This window comes from Cyanistes caeruleus, chromosome 2, assembly GCF_971803275.1.
Source record: "Cyanistes caeruleus chromosome 2, bCyaCae1.hap1.1, whole genome shotgun sequence".
Lineage (NCBI taxonomy): Eukaryota > Metazoa > Chordata > Aves > Passeriformes > Paridae > Cyanistes > Cyanistes caeruleus.
In genome coordinates this window covers 111,667,262-111,694,008 of record NC_141702.1, presented here as the reverse complement: position 1 = coordinate 111,694,008, position 26,747 = coordinate 111,667,262, and the positions used below count along the sequence as shown (strand labels likewise).

The window sequence follows — 26,747 nt, the reverse complement described above, 5'->3', positions numbered from 1 at the left end:
GCTAAACAGAATTTTTACTCCCTCCAGGTGCTGTGAGTGACACTTCCAGTGGGTGCTGCAGTGAGTGGGATCCCTGTGTGTCTGGTTACTCCTGGCAGGATGGTTTATCTGGAGAGAAAGGCCCTCACCCATTAGCTTCTAGTCCACAGGGTTGTCTACTGAATGTTTTACATCACCAGGTGCTTAAGTAATCTTCTTCCCTTAATACCAAGACTTTTTGCTGGTTATCAATATGTTCTTTGGACTAGTAAGGCTTTATTTGCTGTTCAAAAACAATTATTTGGACAACATACACAAATGGTGGTGAGAGAGAGATACATGAAGATCCCTTTTCTTCACACCTTACCAGAAGAATATTCTTTTTACTGGGCTAGGTGGACTTGGTCCTCCATCTCTTCTGTGTCATGAACCTAACATTCCTCACTGGCTGCCCAGTGGTCTGATGTCAAGAGGAGCCAAGACATCTTTCCTTGCCTCCAGCCAGTGTGGGTGCTTTGACAGGATGTGCTGGATCGATCTCAGACTGAAGGTGACATTTCCATGTCTGCCTTGCCTTTAATGAGTGTCACAGTGCCCTTAGTTGATGCACCAAATCTGGGCACGACAACATGAGAGATAAAACAAGGAACAATCTTCCTTTGTTCCCATGTACCAGTGGGATTCAAAATCCAGCTGGAGGAGGCAGGAGGTGCATTTCCTTAGTGTTTGGTGTTGGCCATTTTAGGTGTTAATTGCAATTACTCAGCAATTATGGTACCTCATATTGGAAGTATAGGTGAGTAGCTGGGGTTTAAGTATTTCCCTGCTGGATCCAGGCACACAGAAGGGAGGTGTAGGAGTTTCTGTCACCACACCTAAACCCTTTGTCAGTCTTGGGCCAGAGCGCCCAGGGTGATTAATTGTTAATGATGGAGGATCTGCATTGTTTGTCCTCTGAATAAATAAGGCATATTTTCCAACTGTTTCCTCCTCCAAGTCTCTCCCAGCTCCTTCCAACTTCCCCACATCACTCCCTTTTCCTAATCTCCCCATCTTTTCTGTGACTTTCTTCTGTTTTAGCTCTGGTGGGCAATTCCCAGGGTGAGAGAGGGCTTTCCAAGAGCAACCTGAATGTCCCAAATGTCACCATACAACCCCCTTCCCAAAATCATCCATGTTAAAAAGTGATGATGGTTTTGCCTTTTTGCAATGATCACATTTAATTATTAGTTAAATATCGAGGTCAGCAGCCACTCCTATCCCTAAAGAAGCGCCATGCCTTTTAAATAAGCGGAGCTGGAGGGCAAGGGCATTTAATGATCAAACCATCTGCAGAAGAATTGACATTTCCATTTGTCCTTCAAAGCCAAGGTTACCGTATTTTCCCAGAACCCGTGACCTATATTGCAAGTTGGTGTCCTATTAGGGTGGCTGGTCCTAAGGTGCCCATGTTTCCTGCCACCTGTTTCAGAAATTGCCATGTTTTCAGCATCCTTACATAAAACAATTCAGTCATTCCATCAGGTTTTTCCAAAAGCAGGAATGCAGCATGATGGGACACACCAAAACCCATTCTGAAAGTAGTGCACCAGTTAAATGGACAGACCCTGAGGACACTCTGAATCAATATGTAATAACAGTGGTGCTGTATGAAGCTTCCATTCCATCAGAGTAGCTCTGTGACATTGATTTGTGCCAGAGAATAACTGAGAAGCCTTTCTCTCTGTAAATCCACTTCCTAATGTGTCAGACTTTTACAGCATGAAAGTGTCTGTGTGATATTAGTTCAAGTTTCTTCCATGTGTTCTGACAGGGATATGTATCTAGTCCTCTTTGCTGAGGGTGCATGGGTGCATCTCATTTAGAAGTGGTTTTTTTTTTTTTTTTTCTGGAAGAGCTTTACTTGGGGAAAAAAGTTAATTTTAATTACAGTTTTATGATGTTCAAATTTTAGAGTCTTTTCCTAGCAAAGGTACATGTGTTTTTCCTAGCACAAAAATGCATGTTTGTGCAGGGTTCTGGGAATCAGTAGAAATTATGTTGGCAAGAACATGGGTTTTGTCCATATGTTGGGAAAGCCAGTTCTGCCACTGAATATAACTCTAAACAAAAATAAGCTGGGTACTATTTTTCACTCACAGGCTACCCAATTGAGAAATGTTCTCACCATCACCATATCAACAAGGACAACTCTGAGAAGTCAAGTGCGTTGGAGTCAGACTCATCTCACCACCTTCAGCTGTCCAACTTCAGCATCGTCGACTTGACGCTGAGACTCTATATATAAAGGAATTTAGGATGGAATGAACCATCATGGCTCCTGTGGAAACATGAGGTCTACAATTATCTATTTCTATCCACAGGGTTTTAAAGGAGCCCAGAACTGCCACTTACAGTGTAAATACCCAGTATCAGCCTAGATAAATCCTGTGTTTGACCCCTGAGATACTCAGTAGGTCTCAGACTCCCAGTCTTACCTCCCACTCACCTCGGTGCAGTGCACACTGTATATATACAGCACCAGTCCCTGCTCAGCCTGTCTTAATTAATAACAGCTTTATTATCTGATAGGGACTAGCAGAATATAACCTATGACACAGAAGGCTCCTGCCCTGAGGATGTTTCCCTGTAGACAGATGGCAAGTAGAAAATATGCCAGAAATGCTCTGCCTCAGAAAGTTCCCTTTCAGGCATTGCTGACTGGTGTGGGTGCCAGTTACAGAAGAGGTCTTCAAGGCTAAGGCAGCGTGGAAAACCTGCAAGAGAAAAACATGAAACCAAACAGGGGAAGAAGACCCAAGCAATTAGTGTTCTCCAGTGAGGGTTTTATTTCAGCCTGTTGCTCTCCCCCTTTGCTTTGCACTGTAGATATGCACCACGTGGGAGAGCAGCTCTGCCCAGGGAGGTGTAGCATCCACACAGGCAGGAGAAGTGGTGGGAGACAGCACGCACTCAGCTTAATTTTACAGACTCAAAACAGATTTCAGCAGCTGACATCATGACTGGTATGAGGTTGGTGGGGACGTCGGTGGCAGAGGCAGTAATTAAACCCCTGGCATTCTGGCTGGAGGCACAGTCATGTCCTGCTTCATCTGAAGCAGAGTTGGTCTGACACAGCAGAAGCCTTTATGTAACCAGGCCAGATTCCCACTTTTGGAGCAACAGTTTCAGAAGAGCTACAGGAATTATAGACAGAATTTGTCGCTACTTATGAGCAGGGGGGTGAGTGCACTTCTGTCGCCTCCTGTCTCGCACCTTTCTGGGTGGCAAGTATGTCAGGGAGAGAGAGCTGGTCTTGCAGCTGACTACCAGGCTTCTGTTTGCATTCCCATTTCCTCTGTGCTTTCTGTTGGGATAGCAGAGGTTTGCGCTGGCATGTGAGACATTTTCTTATTGCTCTCTACAACCGCAGTCACATTTCAGAAGTGTTTTGGCACGTTGCCCTGCTGGCAGCCCACAGTCACAGTAGCAGCTTCTCAGGCTGAAGTGTTTTTGTTGCAATGCATTAGCCCATCTCTATTATTGCACAAACTTTTCCTTTCCCCCCCATCTGCTCGGACCATATCAGCAGCTATGAACCTTTTTCAGGGAATCTTTAATCTTTTTCAGCGTTTGGAGTGAACCTGAATAAACACATTAGGTAAAAAAGCTTAATTGGAAAGACTTAGCGTGTTTCTTGGCTTCTTGTTCTGGCTGACACCATCTCTTGCAGGCACAGTATTGCAACAGCAGTAATGCAGCAATACACTTACAATGGCTTGGTGCATGTAAACATGATTGTTTGAAGGGGGAAGAATCATACTGACGTATCTGACTCCTGATGTGGTCATTGCCTATCCCATGAGCGTGCTTTCCTTGTAGAAACACTCACACAGTGGTTTCCTGGAAAATAGAGGCTTAAAACTGATAGGCATTTTCTAACAACACTTAATACTGTGGGATAATTAAATGCTTTAATTCATCAGTTCCCTTTTCAAGTAAAACCATTCAGCCAGAGTAAGAACAATAGATGACTCCTTGTGAGTTCATCAGCTGTAAATCCAGGGTGTGAAGTAAAACAAACACATCATAAAATTTCTGCCCTGTTTTTTCCCACCTGTTCTTTAGACGATTCATCTCTTTTGGAAAGCTTATTAGCTCAGGACTTTAAAATCATGGGCTATACATGATTTTATACATGAGGACCAAGTATGATGTGCAGGCAGAGGACACTGAGGTCTTGATTTGAAGCTGGGGTGGGAAATGTTGGCATCCTTAGTGAGGAATGAAGTGATTCAGGAAGCAGTAGGCTGGGGGGACATGCGTTGTTTGGGGATTCCCTGCCCAAGTTCAAAGCACTTATGCAGGCACTTGCCTGTAATCATGTATTTAAACGCTGACCCAGAGATTTTAAATACATGCACAAATCCAAAAGTCTAAACCTGTCACCTCAACATGTGCCTGTGTGCTTTTCTGAGTCAAAGCCTGCACAGTGAGGTGGGTTTGGCGAGAGCATTGCTGGGATACAGGCTCACAATGATTGGGACCTGCAGTGGTAGAGCTGGAGTCCTTTGTAGGAACTCAGCTACCACTGTCAGAGTCTGTAGAAGCCACAGTCTCCAATTAACATCTTTAATCTTATTATCTCAAGCCTTTTATCTTCACATTTTCTTGTCTGTTTGTTTGTTTTCTTTAAATTTGTTTACATATACTGAACTGAAAGTTTTTCTGGAAATGCTGGTATGGCTTTTAACTGCAAGAGTGATTCACAGAGAATAATTAATTCAAAGATCTTGGCATCTCTTTTCCTTGTAAAAAAAAGGTGGCGGATATTCTGTGATTTTCTTGAAAGATTTTTCCCCCTGAATGTGCATGTTTACACTCACACCCACACAGACTCACACACATTTGCAAATGCAGACACTCCCCCCTTCTTTTGGAGCTTTTAAGTTCTGGAGCAGCACATCTGACCTGTACAATTAACCCTTTCTGCTATGTATCTATTTATGTCTAAAAGCAAGACAGAGCTTTTGAGGTTGGTGAGGCTCATCCTATAGGCTTTTGTCCACACCTTAAACTTCTTTAGCTTCCTGCACTGAACAGGCACATGCAAACAGCAAGGAAGATCTGTGCCTCATGCTAACTCCTGCAGGAGTGGTAATTTCAGACTCCATCTGGGAGGCTGCTGCTTGGCCTGGGTCAAACCAGACATTTTTCTAAGGAATTAAACAACACTGGTCATCTCTCTGTGCCCAGGATTGTTCCTCAGTGTTGTTTAATTTATTAAATATTGCTGTTGATATAAAGGTTATAGCTTACTCTCATTTTACTATCTATTAGCAGCAAAAGGAGTGAGTTCTACCTCAGACTTTGTAAGCCCTCAGGAGTATTCTTAGGCAGTAAATTAAGCCTGGACCTTGCAAGTCTGGAAAACAAGCTCATACAGAGCATAAGGGGTAGGATTTCCCCACTGGCATCATAAATGAAGTCTCTCATGAATCTTGGAGTGGCTCCTCACTGTAAACATCAGCAGTGCTTGAACTATTTGCTTATTAGAGCTCACAATTTCATTTGAAATTTAGGCATCTAAAGAAAAAACAAGGTGCTAAACACCTTTGTAGAGTAAGATCTTATTTTTCCCCTCGTTCTGAAAAAAGGTCACTTATGCAAGGCCAGAATTCCTGTAGCTTAGTACTTTCCAGAATTGTTTCAGGAGTTAAAAGCTGTGATGCTGCTTTTTAATCACCATCACAGCATGACAAAAAAATCCTATTTACTTTGCAGTGATGGTCATATCATTGCAATACTGACAGCTCCCTTGGGACCTGTGCAAGGAAACAAGAAGGCTGGAGGTGAGCTGGATTCAGCCAAATGAACACAAGGAGCCCACAGCAGAATACAGAGTCACTCTGTAATTTTACTCCAGTTTTTTCTGCCTTGTCTATGAAGCAGAGTCACCAGAACAGGAGAGCTTTTAAAAATGCAGGGAGGACCAAGGTTATTATAACTAACTATAACAACTCTTGGCTCTTTGAGGGCATTTATTCAAATGTCTCCAAGCCCTTTCTCTTCACAAAGAGAGATAAATGTAATTTTCACAGTTCTAAAGTGGGGAAAGATGAGACTTAATTAACTACTCGTGGATATACAGCAAATGAGTAGCAGAGATGGGAACAGAAACCAGTTTTCCTGACTTCCTCTGGAACCTGAATCCCAGTGCCACCTCTATCAGGTACACACCACAGTGCAATAAGCAAGACCAAAGTACCACTGGTCAAAGCAAAGATCACAGACAGTCCCAAGTCCAGCTGAAATGTCTCTGGGATACACCTATTGCCTGTGGTCTGGCATTTAGTGAATGCAACCTGGCATGAGGAGTCTGCATGCTCTATGGGTGAGAGACAAGTTTGATTGTCATAATGTTGTCTTCCCAATAATCCTAAAGTTCTCTTGTGGGAAAGAGTTACCTGCTGAGGCATCTCCCACCTGGCTGCTCTCTGCTGCTCCACCACTCCAGCCGTGCTAACCAGGGACTCCTGGCTTTATCCAAGTTGGTGGTTTAGGATGCAGCCACAGTGACACACAACCTCCACCATCCACTGAGAGTTCTTGGTTTCCAACTTCTGTCACTTTTGTTCCAATGGCAGGAATGTTCATGCAGGCTCAGGCAGGATCTGTGGCCACTGAACCAATCACTGGGAGACTCCTTGTTCCAGAAAACTGAGCTATGCTCCTGGAAGAAGAGGCTGTACTAGGAGGTGCAGAGATGAGATAAGCCAGGCACTGATTCCTCAAAGGCAGCATTTTAGCCATTGTTTTCCCAAAAGGCTGATGACAGAGAAGGATAGCTTTAAAATGTTCTGTTCTAAATAAACAGTTCCAAAGCAGAGGAAGGGATCTTTCTTTCACCCTTCTTGTTGACTTAGGGGCAGGAATATTCAAACTCTCTTTTTCCTCAATGCCTACACAGCCCGGGTGCTGTGTCCTCCTTAGGCACTGCCAGCTGTCGTAACAACTCTGGAAGTCAGGGTGCTCATGGCATCTCCACAGGATCTCCAGAGGTTTATCCACCTGTTTTTCTTATGGTTTTCTTTTCCTGTGGTTGTGATAGAAGTTGTTTCAGCAAATGAGGAGAATTCATTGCTACACAACTGAGATCACTTTCCTGTTTGGGTCAAAATGTAACCTAGAGCTTTCAGATTACACTGGCTGTGGCTTCCTGATGCTTCCCGAGGCATGCTGGTGTGTACATGAAGCCATTTATCCAACTCCAGGAGGCAAATCAAGTTAAAATGCTCAGAACAAGCTTTTTCTGTACTTTACTCATGACTTATTATGTTGCAGCAGTGAGGCTTTCAAGACAAGAGGATATTTCTACTTCAGGCTGAAATAACAGGCTTTAGCACAGCCAGCAGGTGTCTTGCTGCTCACAGCCTGGGCAATACCTGCTTTTGCTGAGAGTGGCAGTAGCTACAACTGTGGCAAGGGGTGACTTTGATCAATGTTATTTTTATCCCACTAAAGCTTAAGGGCGAGCAAAGAAAGCTTTGAAAACTTGCTGTCTTAACTAGGTTGAGCCAAAGTGGTTACTAGCCCCTGGATGCTACATGCAAATGCATGCATGTACATGTATGTGTCTTGTACTGAAGGCTCTCCAGTGTGACTTTATATCCAGGGCTTTCAGGTCAGATGGCACTTAAAGATACTCAAGTGCTTGGAGAGAGAAGTGGAGACTGACTCAGTGTTCGAATGGCAGCCTCATCCATCACCCAGATACTTTCTTCCAAGGAGAAATTTCAAAACAAATGTCGTTAAAGTGCTTATTTGTGAGAAACAACCTGAAGGCTGGAGGGAAGGAGGACAGAAGGAGAGAGAAGCAGCAGCAGCCATCACCTAAAGGTGCTGTGGGTGGATATGCTGCTGCAGCTCTCCTGCATCCCCTTCCACTGTGCAGATGTCAGCAGCTGTAAGAGGAGCCCTGGGTGTAGCTCAGGTTTTGCTGTCATCGCAGATCCCAGAAGCTATTCTGGAATGCCACCTGCTGGCATTTTTCCTGTTAACTACCCTGGAGATAAACTGTTCTGTGGTTGCATCCCAAGCCAGGAAGCAAAGAGAGAAAGTTGACTTTTTCAGTCCCTTTCAGTGAATGTCCTTCTTGGTTTTTTTGGAGAGAGGTTGCCCTGAGGCCCTGTAAAAAGTCCAAATATGTAAGGGGAGTACTTGTTAGGTGGGACTGCTAAAGGGGATGCCAATGACAAAAGAAGTGATGAGGATGTACGCAGGTGAAAGAAACAAGGAGAGAGGAAAAAAGTCTCCAGGCACTACTGAGGGATAAATGAGGTCTTCCATCAAGCATTAGTTTAGATGGCCCTTAAAAAGGAGAATTTAGGTCCTTGAATTTGCTTTTTCCAATAAAGTTTGAATGGCAGTGATTAAAAAATACCCAACATCTTTTTAGTTTTTAGCTGAAATGCTTTAAATTGGAAAGGAAGAGGAGGCACAACTTCTGATTGCTCTGCTTTTTGGCACCAACAGCAAAATCTGCAGTGCTGATGTTTATAATCCCTGACAGTCCTGACAGCCAGACCAAAGCAAAGAACAAAGGCCCATGGTGGTCAGTGGCCCTCATTGACACAGCAGGCAGAGCTCTGTGTGCTGCTGCTCCAACGTGCCATGGGAATAAACCTCCCAGCTGCCATTCTCCTCATGGAGACACTGTCCTGCTGCTCCTCCAGCTTCCCAGCTGTGGCCTCTGCAGCTTTGAGGTTCCAGTGAAAAAGCCCCAACAAACTCCCAAAGCACCCAGAGGGTCCCAAGTGCTCTGAGCAGCCTCAGTTGGAACCTCCACCCAACCCTCTACTCAGCAGCTTTTTCTGAGCCCAGCCCAGGCTGCCTCACAGGTGGGTTGGTCTCTGGTTTTGCTGTCTGGATGGGCCCTTGAGGGGATATCTTGTAGCTTGTCTCCAGCCCCCTTCAATGATTGCACCCCCAGGTGACCCCTGGGCTTGGGCCACCCCTTTGCTGTGTCTGGGACTGTTGATAGAAGATGCTAGCAGCACCCAGCTCTGCTCAGGGACTCTGTTGTGGGTGAGAGCACAGCCTGTGCTGGGTCTCCTTGTCCCCCTTCATGGCACAGTGCTGCTCCCTGACACAGATAAATGCTACTGGTACTCTTCTATTTCTTGTCACTCAGGTAACTATGTCCTCCAGGATTTTTTCAACAGAAGGTCCTCCCATTGCATTATATATATAATTTTTTAAATTTTTTTTCTATATTTCTATAGTTCTCTTCTGTTCTCAGGATGGTCTCCAAAAGTTTCTTTTACTAAGTCCTGTGAATGAAATAGTTCCTCTGAAAGTCACTGTGTTGAATGATGGTGAAACCTTGCTGTCTGTGAGTGCCATGAATGAGTAGTTTTGAGCAACGACCTCTAGCCTTATCCAAGACACAAAGATCCCTAAATAGTCTGGTTGGGAGGCCTTGGCTTCGCACTCATCCTTCTGGAATGGTCTGAGCTCTTTTCCAGGCTTTTATTTCAAGAGACCAGTTAACTTCTGGGTGTAAATCTGACTTACACTGATGGTTGAGAGGGCAGAAATGTGACTGAACAGGACTGTTCTGCTGCTGTACATCCAATGGTCTGAGTAAACCATCCATACCTGCAGAGATCCTGCTGGTATCTCTGGAAAGCCTCCTCCTCATGGGCAGGTAGGGGAGGCTACTGGGACTTTGATGGGTTTTGTTTGGTTTTACATATTTATTTCCTTTTATGTTGGATGTAGAAGTTGATGTATCAAATATTTATCTGGCATGTGGAGCAGCCTTTAGAAGTGGAGCTTCTTCAGTATGGTGTACTTAGGGTGTGAGCACAGCATAATGGCTTTTAATATTTGGAGTTTTATGAAGTGATCATGATGGCTCTTCCCCCAGTAAAGTTGAAATTCTCTTTTTTCAGACACTTTCACTTTCTGTTGTACAGCATATTGCAGAAAAAAGCTTTCACTTCTGTGCCATATCACCCAGGGCTCTCCTTTCAGGTGAACACTGCCAAGTGACAGATGTTTTCCTGCAGAACACTCACATGCCTTGAGAGCACATCTCTGGCTCAGCAGCTTTCTCTGATTGCGAAAGTGCTCTTTTTGTGGGGAGTAAAATAGGAGGAGATTTATAGCCTCCACTGATATAATGTGATCCAGCCATGGCAGTCCTTTCATCATAATGAATGATGGATCTCGTTGTTATTACTCTGTTTTACTACTGTAGCAGGTAGGTTTGAGCTACACTTGCCGCAAAGGATGAACGTGTTAGGAAGGACAATGCTGGAGTTGTTGTGGTCCAAACCCAATTTAGAAAAAAAACACCCTGCATGTAAAGTGTGGACAGTTTCATGTTGGTGAAAAAAACCCAAAAGAAAAACCCAAAACCTTTGCTGCTTGAGTTTGCTCTTTTCAGTGTGTATTTCCTAATTTTTGAAAGTGGAATTCCTATGTTCATTTTCTCACATTGTTGGTGAGTTCTGTATGGAAGTATTCGTGGTCAGAGCAAGTCTTTCAGCAATTGGCACAAGCCCTGATTCTCCTTGATTTGCAGCAGCTGAGTTTTTCAAGGTGGGTTTTAGGTCTGCTGGTGTTTTAACACAGGAGCTTTTCAGGACCATGTGTCAAACAGGCAGATTATGTAGCCTATAAATAACCTCTTTAGCAGTAATAACTAGTGTCCTTAAAAAAAAATACACTTGGTGAGAATGGTCTTGTGTTTATCTCTAGGACCTGACTCTGTCACTTCTACAAACTTTCAAACAAAATGAGTCATGATATGCCTCAACTTGTGTCTGAGCTTCTCAAGCTGATGAGGGAGGGGTGGGGACTGACTGGTCAGTTGTCTGCATCTTGCATGGCCCACTTTATGTGCCAGTTAGGTGCCTTAGTCTGTGAGACTGCCAAAGCCCTGTGCTGATGGCTGATTTGGAAGCTGGGATGCAGGAGACAAGGATGTTGTCCTATTATCCAGGGAGCTGATAGTTCATCTGGCTTCCCAGGCATGACAGCGAGCTCTCAGTGATGGCACTACTGAGGCTTTGTGGATTCTGACTGTAGACAAGCCTCAACAGAATAACCAGATTAAAACTGCTAACACCATAAGTTTCGCTTAAAAATTAATTAGTAGGAAGGAGGAAAAGGAGGAAGGGCGGACACTGCTTTGATGATTGAATTACAAAAAGTAGCACCATGATAACCCTGAAGGGTGTTTGGGCTAAAGACAGCATAAGGTTTGGAAATATGTGGAACATATGTTAAGAGACACCTCTCCAGTTTGCACAGGGTTTGGACTCTTACTGGCTTTTTCTGACACTTGTGGGGTCTCAGTCCTCATCAATCTGCTGCTAATTGTTTTTGGAAGAGGTGGCTGATCATGATTTCAACCTTTCTGGATGCTTCTGATGTTCTGAGGTTTAGATTGGACATTTGGAAACATTTCTTCACTGAAAGCATTGCCCAGCCCTGGCATAGCCTGTCCAGAGAAGTGGTGGAGTCACCATCCCTGGATGTATTTAAAAGTTGTGTAGATGTGGCACTTGGAAACATGGTTTAGTGCTGGGTTAACATTTGGGCTCAATGCTCTTAGCAGTCTTTTCCAGCTTAAACAATTCTAATATTCTACATTGCCCAAGGAAAGGATTCCAGTCCCTTCAAAGAACAAGCCAAAGGACAAGAAAAGGCACCTCAGGTCCAAAACACAGCTTAGCACAAATCACCAGCTGCACTGGGGTGCACTGGGGATAGGTCCTCACCTACATCTGCAGGAGCAGGCAGGCTCCAGTGGTGGGTGGCAGGGCCTGGGAACATTTGTGTGTTGAAAAAGACTTCTGTGAGAAACTGCATTTCACCTTCTTGAGATGTAAATTGTGTTCAGCTGGCTTTCCATGGGCATAGCTGGTCTCCAGCTTGGAGAAATAAAAACACCTACTGCATGACTCTGGGGAGGCTGCAAAGTGAGAATCTGGATATATGGGTGTGCATGTCTTCAGTAACATGTGCATTTTCTGTAGGCAGAAATTACACCATTGTCTGCAGTTATGACTTCCTTATTCTTCCTGCTAGAGCTCCCTTTTTTCTCTTCTGACTTCATCAAAATGCCCACTTTGGCTATAGTTTTCCCTTGTTGCTGCAATTTTCCTTTTTTTTTTTTTTCCTTGCCTCAGGCTTAGTTTGTTTCTGCCAAGTGACAGTACAAGAGGTCTCAATGGTTTTGACTAAATTTAGAAGGGAACTGATGTTTTATCTTAAATTTCTGTCTGAATTTTTTTCACTATTTGAACACTTCCATGTTCAGAGGGGCAGCCTGGAAATTTGTCTGGAAGATGAACATGGAGTAAAGGGTGTGCTTTTTTTGTGTTCAGGAAGTAGCCAAATGATTCTGTTGAGTTATAGGTCTGAAAGAACTTTTGCACATCCTTGCAGAAGAGGAGAGGGTAGACATTGGCAGAAACCAGCCTTTGGAAGTGGTATTTCCTCTAAGGAAAAGGGGATGGGAGCAATTGTATGGAATACTGAGATTGAGGCAGATGAGCAGATGGAGAAGCAAGGATAAGGGAAGTGGGAAGGAAAATGAATGAAGCTTGTGTGGTAGCAAATAAACAAGAGAATCACTTAAAGGGACTGCTGCCTAAAATTTGCCACAACACACAGACATTTTCAACTTCTGCATGGCCAGCCAGAAGCTGTGTAATTTGTCACCATGTTGTTCCCTGCCCTGGTTCACAGGAAGTTGGCGGCTTCCAAAGTGTGCTAGGATCTCATGTGGTTGTGACCTGCTTGACGTGGAGGTTTTCAGCAGAAATACCAATATTGATGTGAATGGAAACACCTGGCTGAAGACAACAGAAAAACAGCAGAGGAAGGGTTAAAGGTGTGGCATGTATTAATTGCTGCAGAACCACACCATGTGTTTCATGCAAATAAATAACCAGAGGACAAAAACCCAAACCAGAGCCTTTAGAGATAAGGTGACAAGATGATGATCCACAGCAGAGAAACTGTGAAGTGCCCAGAAGAAAGGTAACAAAAGACTCAGTTTTGCCTGAAACTCTTGAAGGGTGAGACACAAGATGATCATATCCACTGCTGAAGGGTACAAAAGATGCATACAAAAATGAAGAAGAGCCCACCCAGAGTTGCAGGGGAGTGGTGGTGTTATCCTCAGTGCTTCCTGCTGTACTTGGCTGATCCTGAACACATTGATGCATACAATCCTGTGCATGTGAGTATGTTGATGGGAGAGTGGGAGTGGGTAGGACCAACTTACTGGAATCTTCTTAATAAAAAATCACCTTCCCTATCTTTAAGGTCTTGTAATGAGTTTTGTTCCATTAATTTCCCACAGTAATGAGACTAAATATTCTAGTCCTGCTAACAGTTAATGTAGGAGGTGCTATATAGCCATACTGTGATATTTTATGTAAACCCCAATTGCCTTTAAAAAATACCTAGATAATTAGATTGCAAAGTTGCTATGTTAAAGTAGTATTCCTACTAAAGTGAGGCACTCAGCTGCTGTGAATGGAAGTCTTCTGTTTAATCTTCATGCTGCCCTCTTGTAGAAAAGCTGCTGCCATCCAAATGTTTCTCATTTCCTAAATGCTCATCTTGAGAGATGCATTGAATGCTGCCAATTATAGGTGACACTACTGCATTGAAGCATATAAAGTGCCACAAAAAAAACACCACAAAGAAAATCAGGCCACCCGAGTCCCTCTCAAGCAGGCTTTCTGCATGAGAGGTTCTGGCTGACCTGGATGCTGCAGCTATAAATGAAGGCAGCTCTCTGCTCCCACAGAAGTAAGAAAAACTTGTGCTGTGACCACCATCATTTTGCCTTTCCTCCCTTCCTATCTGTTCCTGGCCATGTTGGTAGCCATGTGAGCTCTGCAAAACAGCCACCTGTAGCCAGTGAGGGCTTAGAGACAACTCCACTGCTGCCAATGCAAGGGGCTGGCTTTTGCTTTTGACATGGAATTGTAGGGAGAGAAACAATTAAATGCTTGTGAAGCATTCCCAGGTGATAGTGATGAGGTATCCAGGAGAATAATGTCTGTGTTCTTAAAATCAATAAGGACAGAGAAGTGACACTGAGCAGAGCACTGAATGAGTGCTCTTGGTTTTGTCATTCCTTCAGTGGTGGAGGAGGACATGGAAGAGTCCTGCGAGTGGTAGTAATGCCATGGGATTGAATAAAATAACCTTTATGCAGTGAAGAGGTTTATAAATTGAAGATACCCAGCCATATAAATGTGTCTTTGTTCATTGCTGCTCAGCTCTGCTGTTTTCCTCATCTCTTCACAGCCATCCTGTTTGAAGGGGCGAGTTCAGTGCAGATGAGTTTTTGGTTCATTGTGCCTTCCTGCTGCTGCTGATCTGATGCTGTGGATGTTGTCTGCCAGACATTGGACACTGCTGCAGGCAGCCTCTTGGGCTGCCTTTGAAGAAGGCAAGCTTGCCAGTCCTTAACCAGTAAGTGAGAACATCTGGGGATAATGTTTTTTATTACTTCTTAGAAGTTCAGTTTAGAGAAAGAAGTGCATTGTCTTTTACCCTCTTTCTCTCACAAGGACTGGGCTGGGCTTAGTCTGAGTTACTTAAATGTTTGCAATAATATCCTTAATCTAGAGTTCAATGAAAAGACTTGGAGATCAGCCATTGATTTTTAGCATGGCAGTTTAAAGTCTAGTTGAAAATATGAAGGTAGTGAGTTCCTTACTCATTCCCTCAAATGTAGGGATATTTCCTTGCTGCCGAAGGGTGGATCTGTTTTGCTCTCCAACAATAAAAAGCAGATGATTTTCCTTCTTAAAATGCCCAAAGGGGATTGCTAAGCACAGATCCTCTTCACTGTGTGCCCATCCTAATGTGCACAGCCAAATCCCATCCCTTCTAGCAGCAAGGAAAGGCAAATCCCTGGCATTGAGGGCACCCAGATTAACCCACTGCAGGATTAGGATGCTTGAGCTGTTGTTAGAAGATTAGTATATTTGGTTGTCAACACTTGCTGAACTTGGCCTGGAAATGATTTCCAATGAGGTCGCTGACTCGTGGGTGCCAGTTTGCCCAGCACATTGGGAAAGCCTGGAGTTAAAGCAAGTGGCTGTAAGGATTAAACTGGAGCACTGAGTGTGCAGAATATTTTTAGGATTTAAACCTGTCTTTGCTGCTGGTGGGAACAAAAGGCTCTGGCAGACTGATGATGATATCTGAGCTCCTGCCTTGCTGGAGAGGTGTTTCTGGGGCTTTGCTTTCTGCAGTTTGCTGCTGATGTTAGTGTGTGCCATTAGGTGGGTGAGCTGCCCACAGATGAACTTTTCTCAGTTCCTGCACAGTGCAAAATGAGTTTATTTTGAGGACAGGGCCTCCACAGGGACACCTCTAGGTAGAAAGCAATTCTTCCACTTTCTGTTCTGGGACTCAAACTGTCTGTGCTCATAATGTTTTATTTCAGCTACTAGCAAGAGGATTCATGTGGAGGGTTTTTTAAAAAAATATGGGATCTTCCTCTTGTCAGCAGGGCATTAATACCAGTACAAAGTCCCCTCATGCTAGCTCATCACCTTGTAAATGCTTACATGGCTTTCCAGTGGAGCTGTGGTCCCGGTGCAACCAGTCCTGCTGTGCTGTGTGCGCTGGTGTCTGAGGTGCCCTGCTCCTGGTGGAACATGTCTTGGTGCTGCAGGGAGTGTGCATGGGGAGGGATGGGCATGGTAGATCTCCTTCTTGAAAAGCAGCTTTTATTCCTATTTATTTTCTTCTTCTGTTAAAAGAAATGAGGGCTCTGAAGAGTCTAAAGGTAGACCCTTTAAAGATTTTTTGGTAATACAGGAGGAGCCTGTATTTATCTGTCTATCAGTGGAAAACTGCCCTGATGGTAAAATAACTGTTGGTTGGAAACTTTTTCTCTATCATGAGCCAGATGAATACTAACTTATATTTGATTCAAAACAACTTGTCTTGAAAAGTACCAAGCTCTGTCTGTGTCATGGAATTGGTTCCAGTGATTTCATCCGGCAGCATATCTGGATTTCAAGACACATCTTCTTGTAAACATGGATTGTATCGTGCTTCTTTGTGCATACAAACATTAGCAACCATTTCTTGTTGGAAATTAATACAACTGCATTTGTCACCCCTCTGACAATATAATTTTATTTCCTCAGCAGGCCAGCAAAGATATTCAAACCTGTGTCAAAGAAATAAGCCTAAAAGTTCTCTCGAAGAAGTTACACTGTAGAAAGGTAGGGGCTTTCCATAAAAGCTTCCCTTGAGTTTAACTCTGGTATCTTAAAGCTATAGCTGTCCTGAGCATTCCCACTTTTGGGAATGCTGTGCAGCCTAGTGAAGCAAGAGATGTTCAATTTTAATAACTTTACAAGCACTAAGTACATTGCTCTGTGTTTTACGAATGTACTTGTGGGGACTTTTGCTGCATGATAAAATAATTTTGAATATTTTATCCAAGGCCTGTGTTGTGATTTATTCTAAAAAAAAACCAAAACCTTCTGAAACCAGAAGGTAGGCTTTGAGTTTCTGCCTGGATTACAGTGTGGCCAGAGGACAAGGCCACCACTGTGGTGGCATTGCTTCCAGTGGTTTCACTGCAACAAGAGCTGCATTGTGGAATACCCAGCAAGAGCATGGGACAGAAAGGTGTGTGGAGGGGGGGACGTGGGTGTATTTTGTTTTTTCCATTTGTCCAGTGTTTCCTGCGTGCAGAACTTTCCCTAGATTTAGGCCAGCATGGACCTGGCTGACCAGCTGTGCCTAACAGGCACATGTATGACAAAGTGTCCTGTATTCAGTGAAGAATTTCAGGCCACTCATTTGTGGGATGAAAATGTAGTGTCTGACCTCATGCTGAGGTAATTTGGGCTGTGTAATGAGTAAAGACATATATATGGCTATACACACTAGGTATGTATAAGAGGGCTGTAAATAAGATGTGGTCCAGTGTGGGAAAAGGTGCATTGTAGATTTTAATCTACTAGGAGGAGAGGCCATACAGTGTAATGGTTCTGCTTGTATTTCAGCCCATGCTTGCTGCAACAAGTGCTTATAAACTTGTGACTTGAAAGCAGCTTCTAGGACATGGGCAGAGTCACTGTGAACATACCTAGGGGATTCACAAAATGAAAAACTGAGAGAAAAATACCAATGCCACCATGCTATGAGCTCAGGCCTTTGTCCTCTTCAAGGAACATGCTATTCACAAGCAGCTCTTGTTTTTGATCCATGTGTTGAGCACAACATATCATCTGGCTAATAAGAAATAATTGTACTTAAACCACCGGTTTCCTCATCAGAATACCTCCACAGGGTGGACCTCAGAATGCCTTCAAAGGGTGGACCTCACACCTACACTGATAAATAGACAGCAACAGTGCTGGCTGGATGCCCTGCACTTCCCACAGCTGGCAAATCCATGTTCATATAGGCTTTCCACCCCTATCTCCATGGCCAAGGAAGCTCCAGCTGGGTTCATTCCCAGTCCCATGATGTTGTTTCCAATGGGTGAAGATAGGTGCTAGTTAATTCACTGCCTTTATATTTGACATGGGGCAGTTCCCAGCCAGACTGTCTGCTTGGTAACCACTGTGACTGCACAAGGTAAATAACATTTTGATGCTGAAGAATATTTTAAATTGGCTATAGAAGTTTAAATTTGAGAGGAAACAAGCAGAAATATAAAATGAAAGGAGTGGATGTGGTGAGATTGTGGTTCTGTAGCAGACAGAGGTACAGGTGGAGACTGATCAGCTTGCACTGCTTCTGTAGGGTGGACTTGCATTGGGGGGCAGGAGCCTTTTCTATATCAAAGAACAAAAAATTTACTTGTGACTCAATCTCCATCTGGGGCAATAGGAAGATCTGAAGATGCTCACAGGATCCAGACTATGGATCTATGTTATTTATGGGTTCTTTGAGTTCTTTTCCAACCTTATCTGTTCTGTGCATTACATCTGTGTGTCTATCCCTGGAAATGTTCAGGGCCAGGCTGGATGGGGCTTTGAGTAACCTGGTCTAGTGGAAGGTGTCCCTGCCCATGGCTGGGGGGGTTGTTGGAGCCACGTGATCTTTCAGGTCCTTTCCAATTCAAACAATTTTTATCTCCATTTTCCCCAAATCCCAAATCCAATCTGTTTCTCCAGCACCCCCTGCCAGCATCTCCCACTCGGGAGCACTAAGATTTTGAGATGCAGTGTTTTGCATCAAGTGCTCGGTTTCCCTCCTCTTGGCAGGGATAGGGAAGGACAAAGCAGGCAAAAGCCCAGAGCATGCACTCATTAGCTTCTGTCTGCCAACAAGTTGGAAACATGCAATGTTATACGAAATGTCTGGCTGTTATAAAAGGCTTTGGTTAAGTAATCACATTTCTCTTGCATAAGTGCTTGTTTTTGGGAGGCTTTAGCCAATTGGAGGCTGCAGCAGCAGCACACAGGCAGAAAGCATGTCTAACCTCTGCGAGTTTTTATTTTTCTTTTAATAATAAGTGATTATTAATCTGCTGAGAGTTGTATGAAATCTCTTTAGATAAGGTTAGGAGGCGGAGACTCCCCAGAGCTGCTTGTAGCTGAACCACAGCTGTAAAACGCTGCCATAAAGCCTGTGTGGATTGCTGTGAGTAATATTTCTGATTCTTCTAATGGGTGTTTGTGTCTGGAGACTGCAGGCAGGAAATGTTGCAGACGTTTATTGCAAGCAGTAAGTTGGAGGCAGGAGGTGAGAGACACTAGTGAAACTATTGACCTGTTTAATAAGGCTTTCCTCCTAGACTTCCATAAGCAAGCATGGGTTTCTTTGAAGCTGTGCAACCAAGGTTCTTCCAAATATGCTAGTGAAAAATAAGTGTGGTGCTGAAGACAACTACAGGACTGTGGGAGAACAGCTTTGGCCTGACAGGGAGATTACAGGACCATCTAGTCCAGTGTACTGGTTTGGAACAGGCAAATGTCCTATTCTTATATTCTTCCCTTGATCACTGACAAGTGTACAGTGATATTTTTCTCCTACATTTTCATGGCTTTCAGAAATCTGCATGTCAGTAGAAATGATATGTCTGATATTACAATGCAATAGCACAACACAATTGTACAATAGTGGATTTTTCTTTTCAGAATTTGCTAATCCAATGTATCTGTTGAAGACAACATGTTGTTCTGTGATTTGACTGACATAAATCTAGTTAGGATTTCATATATTGCACTCTTCCACATAGGATTTTAATTTTTATTTTTTAAAAGGGTGTTTTTTTCTGTTAAGATAGAACTGAAAAGGAAAAAAAACAACATGTATGGATTCACAGAAAACAGAATTTCCTTTCCCACTTCCTTGTGACGTGTCTGGATGGAGCACTTTCTGTGAACAAAGCCTGGAACTATAAAACAATCCACTGAAGTGGGAACTGGAATTTATTGTTCGAGACTGAGAAATGTGAAACAACTCAGTTGTTGCTTCTGCCAACCCTGGAAAGCATTGAAGTGCCACTGTAGAGAGAAAGCAGCTCAAGTGCTGAGCTGTGAGGAGAAATAAAGCTGTTGTCTATAGTTGGGTGCATGCGTGCTTACTCTTAGCACTGAATTTTCTGGGATAGAATAAATGCTGGACTAACAGAAATCACTTGGGAAAGCCCAAGTCACTACTTACTAACCTTGAAAAATTGAAGAATGTAGGTTTTATAGTCTGTAAAGTTCTTGAGACGTGCTAAAGCATTTAAAGCTTATTTGCAGCCAGTAGATGAGGAGGTAATACCACCATGAAAGCAAGTTAATTTGTCGGAGTTATAGGATTAGAGAGGTAAATGTGAGAAGTTAAGTTGAACTAAAAGGCACTTGGCTGCAAAGCAAGGACTTCAACATTTTCATATATGCTTCCTAGAGTGGGCAAAATTGATAAGTTTGTTTGCTTCAGTGAAACTGCAACAGTGATGCCAGATAAACTAGTTTTGTGGGCTAATTATTTAGGCCTTTGTGAAAACCTTTGGCAAACCTAGGCTATGACTATTGCAATGGAGGGTGGCAGAGCCAAAGCTTCCCATTTCCATTCTGCAGCCTCGTGAGATCTCTTCAAATGGAGATGCTCCCAGCCTATGCAACAGCCACCTTAGTTCTAATGAAAACTCCACAAATAAAAGTTGGCAGTTAAAGTTTGTGAATTTACAACATAATTTCTAAAACAGTCTCTGGGATGTGGAACCAACCGAGGCTTCCTTTAGGATAAACCAGCAGTATCTCTAATGTGTTCCAGAGTAAGATGGATGCTCTGCATAAGTTGAAGATTTTGGTGATGTTTCTGTCTCTGGCTACTTTCACAATCATGGTGATAATGAATGCTGGAAATGCCACTGGAACTTTCAAAGGTAATGCAAGCAAATTTTCTCTGTTCAGAGGTGGGTTTCATGCTTTATATCATGCAGTGATAAAAGGTGGCTTAGATGGGATAGATGTGTTTGCTACCTCATCAACTCTCCAAATACACCTTGTTCTGTGAAAGGTGGAAGTAGCTGGGCAATCCTCCAGGTATTACAGCCAAATGCCTGAACTCTATCCAGCCCATTGGAATCCAAGTAAATGTTCCCACTGAACCTGGACCTAGTGTGGCTGGAAAGCAGTCTTTGCACACCCTCGTATCCCTGGTGGAAGATGTTCAGGCTGCTGCTGTGGGTTTGTAGATGACAGTGGTGCTGCATGTGAACACTGCCTGGCTGAATCTGCCAGGAACTGCCGTCATGCTACCCTCTGGATTACACAGACAGCTGGTTTTTCTGGTTCTGTGTAAGAGGGAAGGTGTGTGGTGTTCCCAATAAGGGATGATGATCCCATAATGGATGTCTAAACCAACTGCAGCTTGTGGCTGGGTTACACCAAGGGCAGGCTCTCATCATCCCTGAACCCACTGGGAAGGGAGGAAGACTAAAGGTTGAGGAAAATCAGCAGTCTTTCCCCATCCTCTGGATGTAATAACACTTTTGCCTGCAATAACACTCACCACCACAGGTCTGTTCAGGACAACCCCTGGAAACATCTCGGACAAGTACAGCACTGATTTCACACCAGCTGGTTGGACTTTCCTCATCTGGAATGTCATCTATGGCTGGCAGCTTGCCTGGCTTCTCTATGCCTTGTCAGGGATCTGTCGAAGGTATTTTCCGTATTTACTATTTACAGTATAAATGAGAAGGGACAGTGACTCTTCCCTTTTGGAGTAGCTCAGTCTCTTACCTCCCTTTCAGGGGTTTCTAGCAAAAGCAAACTCATTGCCATTTATCTTGACTTGAAATGTTGAAGCTCTGTGGCTGGAGCATCTCTTATGTTCAGCATCCAAAGTGGGGAAGCAGTTTGGAGATGTACATGAACTCCTCTAAAGTGTGGACAGGTATCAAAGTGTGTAAACTCCTCCTTGAGGCCATGTTTTCAATGATTTGGGGAATCTGACAGATTTATTCACTACCTGCCCATACTCACTGCTAGAGGCTGAGAATCCACAGGGGCAAAATTAATGGATTATGGAGCTAATGCTTTGAGTTTACTTTCTGTTAGAGATCAAACAACCAGCACTGGGGAGTCTCTTGGTTTGTTGAACTGGACTGGGAACTTTTCTTGGGGCTATGAGATCAATAACTGCCTGACAGGGAAAGCCACAGGTATTTCTGTATTGTATCAGAGAAGGACACAGAGGAGAAATAGTCTGATTTAAACCAAAGTGTTTAATTCCAATGTAGAGTCCCTCCTAATATAAGGAAAACGAGGCCAGAAAGGTTTGTTTGGTCAATGCGTGCATTGTTTTCCTTTCTCCATATCCACTTTTTCCTGGCAGGAATGAGCTTGGATATGTCTTCATAAAGCCAGACTTGCTGCCAATACCTTTTTATGTGGCGTGGTGTCTGAATAATGGCCTCAATGTTGGATGGCTCTTTTTGTGGGACCGAGAGTAAGTTGTCTTCTGTTGCAAATACTTTCTAACACTCTTGATGGGATCAACCCAGCGCTTTTTTTTTTTTCCTTTATGTTTTGGGTTTTTCCTCTGTGTGTGAACACTTAATCACACCTGTAAAACTCTATGCCAGGACAAAATGTAGCCTTCATAAAAGTCTGGGGGTTTTGCATTACGTTGTCATCGTGCCCATGAGCCAGATTTGTCACTGAAGTCTAAGATCGCCTCAAAGCTACTGTTCTTCTAATTGGATTGTTTCCATAATGATGGTCACATCATGGGCTTATGAGAGCACCACTGTCAAGAGGTGAAGAAATCACTTGCAGTCAGGAAAACAACCTCATGATTAACAGAGTAAAACAGCAAGAGCAATATGTCAAAATGAGGGGCTACGTGTAGTGATTACCTTTATTAAAGGCTGATCGACTTAAAGCCAGTAAATACCTAACACTAAAGCTACAAATTAGGGCATTGTGACACCACTGAGAAAAATGTGATGTCTTTTGTGTGTGTACATGTGCTTTGCCCTAGATTCCTCCTTCCAGCCCTGGTGTTCCTGGCAATCCTCTCTCTTACCACATGTGCATCCCTGTTTGTCTCCCACCGAGCCTTGAGCATCCATTCCTCATGGTTTGTGAAGGGTCACAAAGCTGAGCTCTGGCTCATCCGCATTCTGGTAGGTGGCTTTTGAGAAGCTGTGCTGTTGGTAAATGGTAAAAAAAACAACCTTTGTGCAGTGCTGGAGGTATCAGAGGGAAAGATCCAGTGGCAGAACATAGCTAAGGAAATATTTCTGCCCTGCACAGAAAAGTTCCTCACAACCCTTCTGGAAAGGCATCTACATCTCTTGGCACAAACTGGGAGTGGGCTCTGTTCTTTGCACTTCCTGAAACACCAGTATAACACACTGCTGGGCTGGATTTCCAGAGCCCCTCGGGACTCCAAGGCTTTACCTTTTCTCTGTGTTGAGGGACTTTTCCTGCAGCTAGATTCAGAAGGCTGGCTTAACTGCACCTACATGTCACCAAAGACAAACAAAGATTGCCTGTGTGTCACTCTTGTCCCCTTGCTGTGCTGCGTGGCAGGTCCAGAACGGGCTGGCACTGTACGTGACATGGACCAGCATCGCCACGCTGCTGAACTTCGCCGTCGTGCTGATCTACAAGTGGGACGTGCCCAATGAGAAAGCAACCACTGCTTCCCTGAGCATCCTGGCTCTCGGCCTGGTGATATGGTGAGCCATCCCAAGGGTCCCTACTGAGCCTCAGAAACCCCTTCCACCTCTCACCAATGGTGCCCATCTGTTCCAATTCACTCGTCACTTGGTCCCTGTCCCAACACCGAAAGGCCTCTGTAATAATTCATGGCAGATGAACTGGGAGTCTGGGCAGAGCTTTTATCCAATGCCAATAAGCATTGTGGGCCAGGATCATGTTTTTGTGAGCATGAGCCCAACCGGCCTTAGGTTTACAGGTGAGGGTGTGATACAGAATCCATATGAAATATGGCTTTATTTTTTCCTAAACTTACCTTAAATAAATTACTTTTTAATTTTCTGAATGTTAGTAAATGAAAAATTTTGGACTCTTGGCCCACAAAACCCTCCATTCTCTGTCTAATTCCTTTCTCAGGGAATGGAAAAAAAATACAGAGAAAGTTCTTACTTTTTTCTCTCTCTCCCCACAGGTTTTATCTAGAAAACTACTTGCTTGACAAATATGTCCGCTATAACCTCACAGTCTACCCAGTGGTCATAGCAGCTCTGGCTGGCAGCGCATTCAGGAACGGCTCATTTTCATCCCCACTGACCAACGATGCTTTTATAGGTGAATCCTTCTAACTCCTGTAAAAGAAAGCCAGTACTTCCTCTGTATTGAGGTCAGAAAGACTTGCAGCTTGAAAAGCATTATTTGTTAAAAGCAAATTTGAAGGTATTCATTTTGCTAAGGAAGGAGCAGAGCAGAAATCATTGCCCATGAGCCTTGGGGTTGAACCCAACCCTCGTGGTGTCTCAAGTTCACTTCCCAGTGCAATATGTTTGTCCTGCAATCCTCCATCACCCACTTGGCTCCTCCAGCAGCTCCATCTGACGTAGGGCAGGCCAAAGGAAAAGCAGGGCTGGGATGAAGGCTGTGGGCTTCCATTGTCCCTGTGTTGTTGGGCATATTGGAGCAGGGCACGAGCATCTGACCCACAGAGGGCTTCACAGTGCAAACCCCTGCACATGCTCCTCTCCTGTGCAGAGCTCAGGCTAGCCTTAACAAGTTTTCCTGGGATTATCTGGTTGCTGCCAGCCACTGTAGCAGACTTGAGTGTAGTCATCCGTGGTAAAAGGGCTTAAGCTGTCCAAATTCTGTACAATCACAGTCTGGCAGAAGCTGTACCATTATGAGCAGTTTTATGCTGGCGTGAAAGGGACTGATCTGTGTGAACTCTGAATCCTGCTGAAACAGTTTGAGATGCCTATTCCCACCAAGGGGTCAGCAGAAGGGAGCACGTTCCCACCCTCCAGCCTTCCCACTGCCAAATACCAGTGGCTAAAGCTAAATTCTGGACTGGCATCACCATTAGAGCTGCTCCAGTACAGTTCCCTTTGCTGTAAGTGCAGCTGGAGCCTGATCATGCCTGAAAAGCACTCAGCAGGACTTGACAAAGCTTGTCTGCCACAGCCATGGGGGCACTGGAGGCTCGTCTCCTGATGGTTGTGGCCACCAGGAATGTGGAGGTGTTCATGGTCTCTGGCAGGCAGCTCTGTTCCTGCAGTAGGTACATTTCTTACCAGCAAAACTTCATTCTTAGTGGTTCAGCTTGTTTGGCTGGTAAGACAAGAATGTGCTTTTCCCAAACTAGTACATGTTTCTTTATATAGTTCAACTATTCTTGGAGTATTTTGTTAATGTAATGTATTTTAACTCCTGTGTCCAGGAAGCCTCCAACTTTTTAGGCATTCCTTGAGCTGGAAGCATTGGACAAGTTTCACTGCATAGCAGTAAAACTCTGAGAGAGACAGCTCTGGGGATAATGGATCCTGTACAGGGGATTGTGGTTTTTTTAATCTTTCCCTGAATACCCCCTGTTCTGGGGGCTAAAGTATGACAAGAGGCAATGCCTTTTTTATGCTCCAACATGCTTCTGTGTTTTTTCCCCAGTTGTTCTGCTGGCACTGACGTGCTTGATGTTTGCTGTTCGGCTGGGACTAGTCGCATGGAGACACTGGAAGAGACCACTGGAAGCATCCCGAGGTCCATCAGGCATAGTGGCCTGAGACCTCTGGCACATTGTAGCCAACACTTGAAAGGGAGAAAAAAGAATTGGGCCTGTGCTGGTCCCTCCTTCCTACATCAATTTCCTTGTGCTTTTCTCTCTTATTCTCCATTCCAAATGCAGATATCTCATGTCTGCAAATGTGTCTTGTTCCCACATCCTCTCAGATTAGCTACGCACAACCCTGTCTTGAATTCCTTTGGTTTTACCCTGGAAAAGTTCAGGAAAAGGTCCTGTGCACTCCTGTGGCATCATTGTGATGGCTGGGCTGTGGCTCTCTTCTCCTGCCAGTGCAAGGAGGGCTGCCAACAGGCACCCAGCAGGCTTGCACACATAGTTCTGGTTCTTTCCTTTGTAGCTCACTTTCTTTGAAGTGCAGATCCAAGTGAACTGTCCCTGGAATTCCAGGGCAGCAGTGGCAGGTCTGTCACTCCCTTGGCCATCGCTGCTGAGCATCCTCAAGCCCTGGTGCTGTCAGCAGATCTCCTGCAGGCAGCCACTGCTCCTTTTCCTGCTTCTCTTCAGTGTGACAGGAACAGATACTACAATTTGGTATCTACCTTTGCAGTTTCAGCTCTGATGTTTGATATTCAAGGGGGAAGGGGGAGTGACTGAAGATTTCTGACACAAATGTGTTGCTTTTCCCTGAGCTGTGCACTGCATGGGCTGGCTGGATTCTCTCACTGGGGGAGGGTTTGTGGCTACTCTGGAAGCAGGCTAGATGTACAGATGAGCTGGTACCTGATGTGGGGTGAAGCCTGATGCTTCAAAGGAAGCCTGTTTTAAAAAAATAAAAACAAAAAATTGAACTGGTAGAGCGAGTTCAACTTCGACATGCTTTCTCATGTGGCTTCACCACTTCTGAGTTGGGATTAGGAAGCCTAAAACTGGATTGACTGAATTTTTGGACCACTGCCTTTCCTTCCTGTGCCTAATCAAGAGTTGGTGGTGCCTCACAGGTGTCTGGAAAGTCTTTGCACCAGGAAGGTGCTTTCAGATGTTGAGCATCTTGCAATACTATTAACAAAACTTAATTCTAAAATAACATGTGCTATTGTTTACATTTAGCAAAAACCAAAAGCAGTGTAATGCAATTCCTCTCATCATTCTGCTGTGGTTTTTTTTTTTTTAATTTTCAAATAAATCAGCTACTAACTCTGTAAATCGTCTAAAGCAACTGTTCTGGCTCCCACCTCACTCAGGCCCAGGGTTCCAGAGTGACTCTGGTCCCTTGCTGGGATCTCATGGATGTAGCTGCTTCCACTGATGATCAGGCTTAGAGATGAAGAGTTGGAGGATGTAGACTGCTAGGTATGATTTAAACTCCTTTGTCCAGCACGCTGCTCATGAAGTTTCTATTTTATAAGCTCTGCCTCCCAAGGGCCCGGCTAATAAATTCCCAGCAGCCTCTCCATAAGCTGCCTTCTTTAATACAGAGGTATTAAATCCACTTGCATGGGGATTAAGGGGTCCAGGCAAGGTGAGAAGCTGCTGTGAGGTTGTGCAGTGGTTAATGCATGGGAAGGTTTTGCATCCTCCTGAACGAGAGA

General features: G+C 44.1%; 1 protein-coding gene across 26 annotated transcripts in view; it reads left to right on the top strand.

Moving 5' to 3' along the window:
• Window positions 1–26,361, top strand: part of LOC111926533 (uncharacterized) — a 34,579-nt gene extending 8,218 nt beyond the window's left edge. The window contains exons 2-14 of one of the 26 annotated variants that reach the window (XM_086879198.1): window positions 28–179; window positions 2,121–3,201; window positions 12,724–13,219; window positions 14,302–14,469; window positions 16,167–16,241; window positions 18,535–18,621; window positions 20,248–20,359; window positions 20,997–21,141; window positions 21,817–21,930; window positions 22,465–22,609; window positions 23,019–23,167; window positions 23,620–23,759; window positions 25,083–26,361. In XM_086879198.1, coding sequence (XP_086735324.1) covers window positions 20,254–20,359; window positions 20,997–21,141; window positions 21,817–21,930; window positions 22,465–22,609; window positions 23,019–23,167; window positions 23,620–23,759; window positions 25,083–25,198 — 915 coding nt within the window. In that variant the 5' untranslated portion in view covers window positions 28–179; window positions 2,121–3,201; window positions 12,724–13,219; ... (2 more) ...; window positions 18,535–18,621; window positions 20,248–20,253 and the 3' untranslated portion in view covers window positions 25,199–26,361. Of the gene's footprint in view, window positions 1–27; window positions 180–2,120; window positions 3,202–10,598; window positions 10,698–12,723; window positions 13,220–14,071; window positions 14,217–14,301; window positions 14,470–16,163; window positions 16,242–17,278; window positions 17,611–18,534; window positions 18,622–20,247; window positions 20,360–20,996; window positions 21,142–21,816; window positions 21,931–22,464; window positions 22,610–23,018; window positions 23,168–23,619; window positions 23,760–25,082 lie in introns of those variants that run through there. The other 25 variants (XM_086879205.1, XM_086879201.1, XM_086879202.1 and 22 more) reach the window with 25 other exon arrangements.
• The last annotated feature ends 386 nt before the right edge of the window (window positions 26,362–26,747 follow it).